This window comes from Branchiostoma floridae, chromosome 5 (assembly GCF_000003815.2).
Source record: "Branchiostoma floridae strain S238N-H82 chromosome 5, Bfl_VNyyK, whole genome shotgun sequence".
Lineage (NCBI taxonomy): Eukaryota > Metazoa > Chordata > Leptocardii > Amphioxiformes > Branchiostomatidae > Branchiostoma > Branchiostoma floridae.
Genome location: NC_049983.1, coordinates 10,146,845 through 10,159,719, shown reverse-complemented (window position 1 = coordinate 10,159,719; position 12,875 = coordinate 10,146,845). Strand labels below are relative to the sequence as shown.

The 12,875-nt window shown below is 39.3% G+C and overlaps 1 protein-coding gene across 2 annotated transcripts; it reads right to left on the bottom strand.

Moving 5' to 3' along the window:
• Positions 1-4,405: 4,405 nt before the first annotated feature.
• Positions 4,406-11,591, bottom strand: LOC118416800 (galactosylceramide sulfotransferase-like). 2 transcript variants are annotated; one of them, XM_035822051.1, is made up of 7 exons: positions 11,447-11,591; positions 9,429-9,520; positions 8,672-8,782; positions 8,061-8,164; positions 6,586-6,759; positions 5,794-5,901; positions 4,406-5,507 (listed from the first exon to the last, which is right to left on the bottom strand). In XM_035822051.1, exons 2-7 carry the CDS (start codon positions 9,504-9,506, stop codon positions 4,646-4,648), a joined length of 1,437 nt encoding a protein of 478 aa, XP_035677944.1. In that variant the 5' UTR covers positions 9,507-9,520; positions 11,447-11,591; the 3' UTR covers positions 4,406-4,645. The 2 variants fall into 2 exon arrangements, with proteins under 2 accessions (XP_035677944.1, XP_035677943.1); XM_035822050.1 differs by having other exon boundaries at positions 9,429-9,517.
• Between the last annotated feature and the right edge of the window lie 1,284 nt (positions 11,592-12,875).

Genomic DNA, 12,875 nt, shown 5'->3' with positions numbered 1-12,875 from the left:
GTGCATGCTGAATATAAATATGTGCCTTGGAACAACATGTAAATATTTACTACTTTAAGTGATGTGTACGACATTGAATGTAACGTTGATATAAACATGAGTGACTGACCAAAGCTATGCTGATGACCATGCATATTTTCTAATGTATTATTTTCTTTCTAGAACTAGAAGCTAGTCTTGGAGGTATGGGCATTGTCTGAGATGATATTGTGCACAATTGCCATGTTAATGTAGACTTCCTTGAAATAAATAATTTGGTGTTAATGAATACATGCACTTTAGAACAACCACTTGTAACATGAACTGGTTCAAGTGATGTATAAGGCATTGAATGATACTGCAATGTTAAATGGGTGATAGATCAAACCTAATGGTAGGAATGGATGTTATATATTTTATAAAATATATCATTTTGTTTATAGAAAAGTAAGTCTTGGAAGTTTGGATATTGTCTGAGATGACAGACCAAATACGACTGATATTGTTACCACCATGCATGTTGTGCAGTAAGAAACAAGAACAGTGTTAAGACTTGTGAGTTGTAATAAATTGTCTATGTGTTGTAACCCCTCAGTCTCTGCCTGTTCTGTGGCTTTGTCTGTGGTACATTTGGAGGTGTGATGAGTGAGTGTTGTTAAAGGCAACCTAAAGGTGCACTCTCACTGCACTTGCGTCACGCTTGGGTCACTGCGGGGTTCGAAAGATACAGTACTCAACAATTTAAAAGATAAAGAACGAATTTTATGACTTTTTGTGCATTTTGTCGTCTACTAAGTCATACTTTTACGTACTACGAAATATCTAAATGATAAAAAAGCGGAAAAAAAAACAAAACAGTGACGCAGTGAACGAACCCCGCAGTGACGCAAGCTTGACACAAGTGCAAGTGATATGCCGACGATATGGACTGTCCCAAACAGACAAATAACGAAGAGCATAACAGTTAAGAAAACGTAGCCATAATATTACTGGCTTACCGGAACAAAGTATGTACTTGTTTATTATAACACTGGTACTGATCAATGTAATGTGCTAGGAAGCTACAGCCTGACATCAGTTTAGGGTTCCCTCTGCAGCCGCGACGGCAGTTCTTTCCATGGGGCTATGGAGAACACATAACCCCATATCTGCTTGGAGATTAGCTAATTACGAAACCCCCAAACCACATGGGCTATTCCACAATACCAAAAATACAGGGGTGATTTCTGAAACTCTTACATCAATTATAAAAACACTTACCGCGAAAAAAAAACATGCATCATCGCGCAACTGTGTGCAGACGACACACCAAACTACATATGAATGGAACAAAGAGATACAGATGCAAACACTCATCACATCGGACAACAACAATACATCTGTCGTCGGAGGTTACCCTCCGTCGTCGTCACAGAGTAATGATTATTAGAAATCCTGTAGTATTAATTTTATGATCTCATGCGAAATGTCTACGTAGCGCTCATACAATGACGATACATTTGTTATAAGACTATTAGTAAAGGCAAGAAATAGAATCCCGTTAATAAAATCACATATCATTAGGAACAGCATTTTTGCACTCAGTTTGATAGAAAATATGCAAACAGATACAATTTCAATACAAAACTATTCTCCTTTAAATTTTGGAACAAAATTGGCCCCTTTAAGCTCCGCAAGGGGAACAAACTTAGACCAAAATTACATTCTCCTTGGCGAAGGTACAAATATCGTGTCAACCATAAATACAAAACGAAAGTTAGTGCGTAAATATACCTCATCATGTATTTCTGGTATAAGAAGCAAACATGTAGAAACAGTTGTAATTTATACAAACACAACATCAGTATTCTTAAGCTCCCAGTGTTGCCACGCTGAAAGCAAAGTTGAATAATCATCAGTTTTAGCGTAGTTACAGACTTATTATAATAAAGCTTGTTTGGAAATAACAAAATCGTTGGTGATATGCTTTATTCATGCTGGAATGATTAACTACTGATTCCATGCTGTTACTGCGCCGGTAAGAAAATCTATGGCATGTTTGGGGAGCTTTCATCTTCTGTTATACCCCCTCTCCACCAGACGGCGATCGTGCTGCGCTCTCACTGCGACCTAAACAGGATATGTGTAATCTTCGCTTTCACACTAGGTATATCATAGTATGATACAAAACGTAAAAATGTGAAAGAGAAGACTAAAAGACACACAAAGTGTAAAAGATTCGTTTCTTTTCTATACAATTCGTTGAGCGATCTGCGAATTTGAGGTCTCAGAGAGAGCACGGCAAGAGCGCCGTCCTAGTGGAAAGGTGGTATAAGTGGTAGGCTTTGATGATAACAGGATGTCGTCATGAAGAGTGACTACACTTTTGTTATATCAGAGGTTGACAACTCTAGAATCCAGACTTAATAAATGTTTTACGCTTGGAGATGGGGTAGGGCTGGGTACCGGTACAGAAAATTCAGGTCCAGGTCCGGTTCAGGTCCAAAGGATCAGGTCCAGGTCCGGACCTGAACCTGGACCTGATTCAGTATGACTCATACCAATGGTCCATTTCACTACAAAGAAATCTGTTTGGTGGAGTATTAGACTTACACTGGCGTTTTAAAATCCTACAACGCTAACTGCACATGTACGATTGGCTGTAAAACTTGGTAGAAGTTAATATAAACTCTACTCTACTTCACTCTTCTTATTTCCTTCCATCCGCAAGCGCCAAAAACGTGTAAATACCTGATAAAATAATCTGTTAATTTTCTAATCGGTCCAACATCCGGTCCACCTAATTTTTTCAGGTCCGGTTTTTCTGGACCGGTCCAATAAGAAAAACCTGTTTTGTACCGGTACGCTGTACCGATACCCAGCCCTAAGATGGGGTATAAGGGTGAGGTTACACTCCTGGGAGTATGAGTGGTATATGATACATGCCCTGTGTGCCGCGCCCTGTTGTAAGAAAAAATATCAGAACCGGAATTTCCGCAGCAGTACCAAGGAAAGCTGCCAGGGGGCCAAATTCCGGCTTTTATTAGTTTCTGTCACACCCTACCAACACATTTAAACCAATCCAACCAGCCGTTTCTTAGTTATCTTTCAAGCACTAGCCAGACAGACAAACAACGGCTACTGAAAACATAACCACTATGACTACTTAATGGTTAAAATCAACAAGCATCTAGGTACAGAATTCAGCAAACACAACTTCAGTACTTCTCCGTACGCGTGTTGCATGCTGAAAAAAAAGTTGAATAATGATCAGTTGTAGCTTAGCTATAGACTAATAAAGCTTGAGTGGAAACAACTCCGGATTACATACTGTTACTGCGCCGGTAAGAAAATCTATGGCATGTTTGGGGAGCTTTCATCTTCTGGTTACGAACTGACGAAGAGAGGCTTTGAAGTCAGCAGAATGTATTCATGAATAGTGACTGTATGTTTGTTATATCAGAGGTAGACGGCTCTAAAGCACAGAATTTGCTTGAAAATGATGTTTTCGATAGCGTTTGTGTGTGTGTGTGTGTGTGTGTGTGTGTGTGTGTGTGTAAGTGTATGTGTGTGTGTGTGTGTGTGAGTGTGTGTGTGTGTGTGTTTAAGTGTGTGTGTGTGTGTGTGTGTGTGTGTGTGTGTGTGTGTGTGTGTGTGTGTATAGTTGCTCAAGATAACTTCAGAATGGCTAGATGGATTGTATTGATATTTAGTCCGCGGGTGGGTCTTCATGAGACCCTGAAACAGTTATATTTTGGATCCCTAGCGGCTCTCTATGGTACTGCAGCGGAAATTTCGGGTTTCATATCTCGAGCTCTGCGGTCGTGATTTTTGAGTGGTAGATAGCTCTAGGAGCAGAAAGTAAGTGGTGTATGTTTGCATGGCCCCCCTAGTGGTTTGGAACTGCAGGAGCCGGTTTAGACTTTGAAAGAGGGACGAACGGGTCATCGTGATATTTTGTATGCAGACATATATAGCTTAAGTGAATCCTATTTGCATGATTAATGGGGAAATTGTCTAAATCCGCTTTGCTCCAACAAAGGGCAACATGTGATATTTGTAACTGAGAAAGAGAAGAATGTTGATACTATTAGATAAATATTGTGTAAATATTACGTAAAAAAGACATAATTAATGAGAAATGCTGTTATCCCACTGTGGTAAATGCACAGTTTACCATCATTACCATCATTGCATCTTCAAAATCCTCACTAGCCACGAACCACAAAATGTGTACAATTCCTTCATACCAGTTGATTCATCCCACATGTACAATACTAGATTTTCTGTATCCAACAACTTTAGACTACCCAAACCTAAAACAAACAGTGGAAAACGTACCTTCCTGTACCAAGCAATTATGCTCTGGAACTCATTGCCATCTGACATTAAGTCACTGTGTACATTGGCCCTTGACAATAGCCTACGGCTAGTTGAGCAGCCCTGGCTGTATGTATACAGCTGAACAAATAAATAGATAAATAATATAGGTCGTGGAACTCTAGTATTACTCTAGCGATGAAACCTAGTAAAAAATCCCCCGGCCTGCGATAATGAACTGGGCGGGCTGGCTACACTCGCAGCACCGCAGAGATAGCTGCGAGTTCCCGATGGTGCGGTTACCAGTCCTAGTGGTCACATTGGAAGCCCATTGAACTGCAATGCCCAAAGTATATATGCGACTTTCTCACCCGCGTATATACTCTTTTACTATTTGAACATCTGCTCTTGACCGTTTTATGGGTGATCCACAATACTTCAACATTCTGTTTCTTTTTTGTCCTGTGCTAGGCCGTAGATAATATTTCAACCACGATACATAATCCCAGTGCGGCCTCAGGAAGTAAAGTTGTAAACAAAATGATCTGTCAACAACGAAAGCGTCGTTCCATTTGCTCTCTTCGATTGGCATTTTCCTCCGTAGTGTCCATTTAGAAATCTTATTCATGGCACAGAAACGAGAAACTTGGTCGTTGACGCGTTCAAAATACTTCACCTCTTCTAAAAAGTCAGCGCCTTCTTGTTTTATCTGTTTGTAAAGTAGCTTTTTGAAATGATCGTAGAGCACGACATCCGCATAGTTGTGCTTGTTGAAGTTTTCTTCCATCGTTTTTGTGATGTCTGCTTGGAGAGTATACTTTGACTTCTTGCTTTGATGCGTGTTGTAAATGATGTCGTAGAGAGTCCAACACATGCGTCGTTTTAGTAGGACTAAGGAAGCCGGAAGGTATTCCATGATCATCACCGTGGTAAAATCGTTTTCGATACCGTGTACGAACTCTCTAACGGCGGTGGAGTTGTCATAGTCCCTCCGTAAAAGTCCCAAATCACGCGCCATACAGTTCCTAAAGCAGAAGTTCTCTCTGTCTATCTCGCTGTCGGGTGGCTTGAAACGCGGGTCCCAGAAACTAGGGTTCTTTAGGTAGGTTGTGACGTGAGCTGTTCCATTGGCCGTTTCATTCTCCATCCCAGGAAATCTGGTTTGAAGCTTGAAGTAGTGGAAAGCAGACTGAAGGCGCTCTAAAGGCTGTCTCAAAATGGTAACATACCTGAAAATAGTAGAGAAAACTATACAAATAGCGAGTATGCCAGTCTGAAAATTACGTTGGAGAGCAAGACTCAGGGTTTCTTCTGTCTTATTTTCATATGCATACTGTTTTTGTACTCCCCCCCCCCCCCCCCCGAAAAAATCACTAGACACATTTGCAGTCATCACCAAAAATCAGTGTAATTCAAATAATACAAATTTACCATTCTCTTTGCCAATACAGTACAACAGTTTTCTGTATAAAGTATCAATCTACATCACTATAAAGGTTACATTCCCATGTGTACCTTGTATTTGGAGCCATCAGCTGGTGAAAGCGTGTTCTGTTGTATATGGCGTGGTGGGCGAAGATGTTCCAGCGTTTTCCGCTAGGGAGACGTTCGAAGTCGTCATCTCTGTACGTGACAACATGGCAACGGGCATTCAGGCATCCATTTACACGGACGAGCTACTTATTGTTCAAGAATTAATGATAACAATGGTTACTTCTTGCAATTTTGTACTTTTCAGAAACTTCTCTGGTACTTAACGGATCATAATGACCCCCAGCGGAGGCCCTTCTTTGAAAATTTAAAAATCTTGAGATTTATACCAATGATCTTGAGATATTGTGTTAAATCTTGAGATGTTTTGACTCAATTTTGAGATGTTTAGAAAAATCTCGAGTTGCTTTGCAAATGTGCCAAGAAATTTCGTAAGTTGAATTGTCTGAAAAACATCTTGAGATCATTTCAAAAAGCCTTGAGACTTTCTGAAAGATCTTAAGATTGTTATAAAAAAAGCTCAAGATTGTTCCACAAATCTCAAATTTGTCTCGAAAAATCTTGAGATTTACCACAAAATCTCGAGATTTTTTTCATTTTCAATGAAGCGTGAAGACCCCTCTTTGTGTTTATTATAATCCGTTGTGTAACAGAGATTTTTTTATGAAAACATCGGATAGGTACCTTTAAGCTGTAAACGGTCAAAAGCATTATTCCAAAGTTAAATGCTCAGCCCAATAATAATCTGCTTGCTGTTATATGTATCACATGCAAAACAATCCTAACTAGTCATAGAACGTTACAATAATAACTTACCGTATGATTCCAAAGTGCCCTATGATGTCACATTCTGTTTTAGACGGCAGAGCAACAATCAAGTCGCGATAGAGACCGAGCCTGAAGAGCACGTAGGAAACCGTAGTGGACCCGCTCTTGTGAACCTTCAGAAAGGCCACGTTGTAATGTGGCTCACATGTGTCATTCGTTCTTCTGAACAAGAAAGTAAAAAAAAAATTCCGTGAATAATTTCATCAGGTTCTTGAAACACAACCAATGTAGTACTCACTTCCAACAGAAACAATTATGCAATAGACTGGGAGGGTGCCAAGGAAGGAAAAGAAATTCTTCGTAAATAATTTCATCAGGTTGGTAGATACTCAATATAGTAATTTAAAGTTCTTGAAAGTTGAAACATATCCAATGTAGTAATGACTCACTTCTAACGCAGAACAAGAAGAGAACAAATCAGCGGTCAAAATCTCCGTAAATAATTTCATTAGGTACAATATAGTTCTTGAAACACAACCAATGTAGTACTCACTTCCAACAGAAACAATTATGCAATAGACTGGGAGGGTGCCAAGGAAGGAAAAGAAATTCTTCGTAAATAATTTCATCAGGTTGGTAAATACTCAATATAGTAAGGTTCTTGAAAGTTGAAACATATCCAATGTCGTGACTACTCACTTCTAACGCAGAACAATAAGAGAACAAATCAGCGGTCAAAATCTAAATATTTTCATCAGGTACAATATAGTTCTTGAAACACAACCAATGTAGTACTCACTTCCAACAGAAACAATTATGCAGTAGCCTGCGAGGGGGCCAGAGCATTGATAGGGAGGAAAACAGACGAACTTGCTGGATAAAGGAGGCTGTCGGGATCAGCTCCGGTTATGAACAGAGGCGAGGGGGGATACAAACTTAGTCACGTTTGGGACGGCATTCTAACTGCTGCAGCGCCACCTACATCGGCTATAAGTAGCAGTAAGAAGTAGATCCAGCCATTCTACCCTGATGATGGTGTCTGATAGACACCGAAAAGTTGGAAGTGAGTATTACATCTGTTGTGTTTCAAGAACCTTATCATATTCAAAAAAGTATTTTAGAAGGCTCTAGTACTACCGCAAAGTTGGCAGCTGCATGCCCTGTTCTTGTGGATAAATTAGACCTCATTTTGCGCAAATGCATTACTGATGGCGAAGTGCTATAATATCCTCCTTGGTAAAAAATTCGTTGGAAAATATTTCTAATGTTATATAATTCATGAAAATTGAGACATAATTTACATTATCAATAAGAAACACTCATAATACACCAGATAAGGTCAAGATCATTTGGCGAAGGTATGAGGTCAGGGAACTCTAGATAATGATGTAATAAAAACTATACAAACGAATCCACATGTGCATGTATGTATATACCCCAGGTGGCTTAGAAATATAAACAGACCAGGGTGTATAGACTAAAGCTACAGCCAACTGGCCTTTGAAGAAACATGACAGTCTTACTTGCTTTTCGACGTCGACGGTTCTGATACATCAGAGCTAAACAGAGGATTCCCTATCTCCATGAGTTCCTGCTGCTTGGCTTTAGGTGGGACACTCACCGGAACCTACATGGGGGACGTGACATTGTTCATCGTCCGGTATACATGTAACTCAAAAGTGATTCCAAAATTGAGAATAACTTATCTCACAAACAATATTTTGTAGTTCTAAAGGTAAGATAGACTATTTTTGGTGCTATTGTTGTTCAATAGATTTTGCTATACATTTTAGCACATGCGATTGTCAAATGATATACGCGCGAGTGTGTGTGTGTTTGTGTGTTTCTGTGTGTGTATGTGAGTGCGTTTCTCAGATTGCGAATGTACATAACCCAGCTTTGCCATAGTTCGCCGTACCAATAGTGGTACAGAAAAAGTGTTGCACAACGAAAAATGTTATGAAAAAATGTGCCACTATTTTGTGCAAATAATTCAATGGTGTCACACTTTTCGTAGTACTACAAGCATTGGCTGAGGGGTTGAGTGGCCATAATCTGAAAATTCAATATTGTGTATAGTTCTTACATTCATATCAATATCATACTTGTGTTGTAAGAAGTCCCCTGATCTTACCTGACCAATCCTAGTCGTATTCCACGGTCTCGCCTGTATGTCCCTCTGAGTTAGGTTGGTATCTATGACTCTCGGAATGGCTTGAGTTGCTTGGTGATCACCCAACTGTTTCTTAAGTGTCATCATTGATGATATTTTGGGTAGAAAATGGTGCATCTTATTAAGAGAAACATTTGGGCTTCATCAGAACATCAGTAAAACAGATCACTGCATCACGAGAAAATGAATTCAATGAAGATAAAGACAAAAACCTGACATAGCAAACCTTCTACATGTTATTTTCTAAAAATATGTAAAGCGCTTATGAACATAACATGTCAAAATTTGAATACTTGAAAATTACATAGAATACCACCAATCCAGCATAAGACAGGATACAAATTCATCGTTGTGGCTGTCGTCCCTTTATTTCCGACAAGACCACAACAACACACTAATAAAAATCCAAGTTAAAATTAACACATAAGAGTGGCGACACCCCTTCCCATCATACACCGTTCCCTTGAGAAACAAAATGGCTGCTCCCATGGACGGGAGTGAAAACAATACAGCGTTTTACTATTATTGCAATTTAAGCCCTCACGTTGAGCCACATAGGGTGTCCATCACTTTGATAGAAAACACCCTGCTTCTGTCTTATAATAAAACTTTGAGTAGATAATTTTCCCCACCTACATTTCTTTGGTGGTGGGGCATATGTTTTGATATGTAAAAATATCAAGAGTCCTTACAAACACATTGATACGAGCCAACAAACCTGGATGTAGTAGTAGTAGACAGATGTCACGAGCACAATGAAGAAGAAGAGCGCGGGAGACAATCGGATGCACTGCATGGTCGGTCCAACTACTTGAAGAGACCGGAATACGACGTACGAAGTCAAATTTCTTTTTCTGAATCCTTTGTTACAAGTTAGGCTTTAGAATTGAAGGATTTTTCAAGATAAATGCTTTGACTTTTGTTTTCTAATACAGGAGAATCCTGCACAGCGGATTACTGCACGCTTCTGTGAATCGCACGGAATCCCCAAATCCCGTGGTGGTGCGGTAGAGCTGGATAACTTAAGCTTCGCTTTGTTGACCCACCCGGATAATTGCACGAAATATTCTGCAACTGTAGTGTTCAATGAAACTGCTTCTACTGTAATAGTCATGATGATAATGTAGTCTTTCTATGAAATGGACCTCGACATCATTTGAGTCAGGATGCGTTGCGACTAGTAAATGTATACTATATATATAGTCTTCTATTTGTAACCAATAATTTATCTGCAGGTTTGATGCATCTTTCTTTACCCGTCAAAAGTTTTGAAAAGTAAATACAACTCTCAGAACTCTTGCTCGGTCACTTTACATTCTTAATACTAACATACATGTATTCATAAGGGTAAAAGTGCTATTTTTCGAGATATGAATAATCAAAAACAACACACTGAGCTTAACAAATGACAAATGAAATGACAAATCATTTTCAACATTGGTAAATAATACAGCTCATCGACCGCAAAGTTGGGCGTCTGCCCAAGTTCTGACTTTCGTGATATGCAAACATATCGACCACAATCTGGTAAAAGGTCATACTGGGATGACTACACATACACACGTACGTACGGCTTATAGAAATGAGTATTAAACACACACACACACACACACACACACACACACACACACACACACACACACACACACACACACACACACATACACACACATACACACACACACACACACACACGCAAACGCTGTGTTTACGCCTTAAGGCGGTTTACCGGGTAAGTTGTCTCACCCTTACCCTCATAACCTCAATGCAGGCCTATTTAAGATTTTCCAAGATAAACAAAGGTTAAAAAAACAACAAATAAAATTGCAAGCGTGCGATAGAGTCGATTCCATATTACCGAGAGGGTGTTTCTTGCCTTTTGTTCTAACAATTTGGAAATCTTTGTAACAATCTAACTGTGATAAGTAACTGTTTAGAACTATTTACAACATCTATATGACGTTCTAAATGTTTCTATAGTATTCAAACATGTTAGAAACATTTCTAACATCAAATACATTATTTCTGTTAGTTTCTAAACTGTTCCAACATAGATGCATCATTTGTGATCACATGTTCGAACATGGAAACAATATGATGAAACTGGGTCAGTGGGCTGGGAAGAGGGCAATTCACACATCCCTGCCAAGTGCAGGGGAAATTATGTCTGTCTGCCACCTCCTCACAAAAGACTCACCAGTGTATACTAAAGAAAGTCTAAAAATACAAGAGCCAAACAAAGGACCAAGCTTAGCAGCTTTGTTTATGGGGTCAATACAAGTTTTTATGGAGGGAAAAAATGACACAAAATGTTGGAACATGTTGGAACAATAACAAAAACACATAGATGTTTGAAAATTGTTCTAAATAAAGAGATATTGATATCATTACTTTCCCAAATGTTCCAACAAATATAAAAAGGTTCAAACATGTTTAAACTTTCATTTTGAAATGTTTGAACAATTTTGAACTTTAGTGACTGAAATGTTCTTTTACTCAAAATAGTTCAAACTTATTACAAATATTATTTCAAAACCATCTCGGTGACTTGGAATTGACTCTATTACACTTCAAGTACACGAATAATTTATCACAGAAGTCTCTATTCATGAAATCTAGTACATAAACAAACATGGCTACATTTATGGACGGGAAAAGTTATGACAAGATCAGAAATACAAAATTCCTTGCCATGCTATTTCGTACTTCTATGAACATATAGAATAACATACTTACGAATCTGATGTTGTCAAACCTCTATAGTTGTCAGATGCTGTAAGAGTGTGTCTGTTGGCCTTAGTTCGGGTTAGGACCACATGAACTAACACGAAAGAGATCTGAACACTCTAGACAAACACAATTTGCAGGCCGTCTGACCACATTTTATCTGGGCCAAATATAGCCAACGGCTGAAAAACCTGTTTTGGACGGTGCAGGGCTTAAATAATCACCTACAAGACAATGCGTGATATGACGTGCAATTTGCAATTGTTTTTGATACCATATTAAGTTCCATATGAGTAACGGAATACGCTCAGGTACTAGTACATGTATGATTTTCCCAGATGTAATACCATGCATTTAGTGACCTTTGCTAGAAAGTTATATTTGTCTCCATAAAAATTGAGATATTATTTTCATTGTGTCTGTGTTTTTGTGTTTGTGTTTTCGGATATTTGTAGTTAATATAACTTAAGAATATCTAGATGGATCATAATGATATTTGGTAAGTGGATAGCGGTTGGGAAGACGAAGGTCATCAAGGTCAGTCCCCCTGGTATGTGACCTTGGTACTGCAGCAGAAACTTGCTTTGATTTAGTTTTTCGCATCCGATTGGAAAATGGATGCTTTCTCAGCAAAGAATGAGTGGGTACCAGTGGGAAATATGCGAGATGCATTACATAGGCTAAACCTGGAAGCCTAAATATCGCTTAGTATACAGAGCTAGAGATTATGCGAACGGGATACGAGCCCCACCTAGCGGAAAATGTTTATATCTCATCGCTCACCTATGCGCAGCATGATCCGATTGTCCAGGTCATGGCTACAATTACAAATACATATTTGTAGCCATCAGATACACAAACACGGTTTTTAACACACGCGCACGTACATGCATAAACATAAAAACACACATACACAAACACGACATACCAAATATCTTAAAGAGGTATGCTGACAAACATGTAACGTTATGTACAAACACAAACACACATACACACACAGGGAGAGAGATCACACACACACACACACACACACACACACACACACACACACACACACACACACACACACACACACACACACACACACACACACACACACCATCACCCGCACACACTAAACACACACACTATACGAGGCCCTATTGAAAACCAGTTTGTCTAAACTGAATAGGCCCCCCAGGCGCCGTTTGAAAATAAACAAACAAGCCGTCACCCGCACTCTCTCTCTCTCTCTCTCGCGCACACACACACACACACACACACACACACACACACACACACACACACACACACACACACACCGTCACCCGTATATGCACGCACACGCCACACACACGGCACATTGAAATCCGTCCATGACATTTGTTACTCGCACAACATTACACCTTACTAAAAGGTAACCACCGGAAAATTAGTCTTCCACCTTCTAACGCATAAT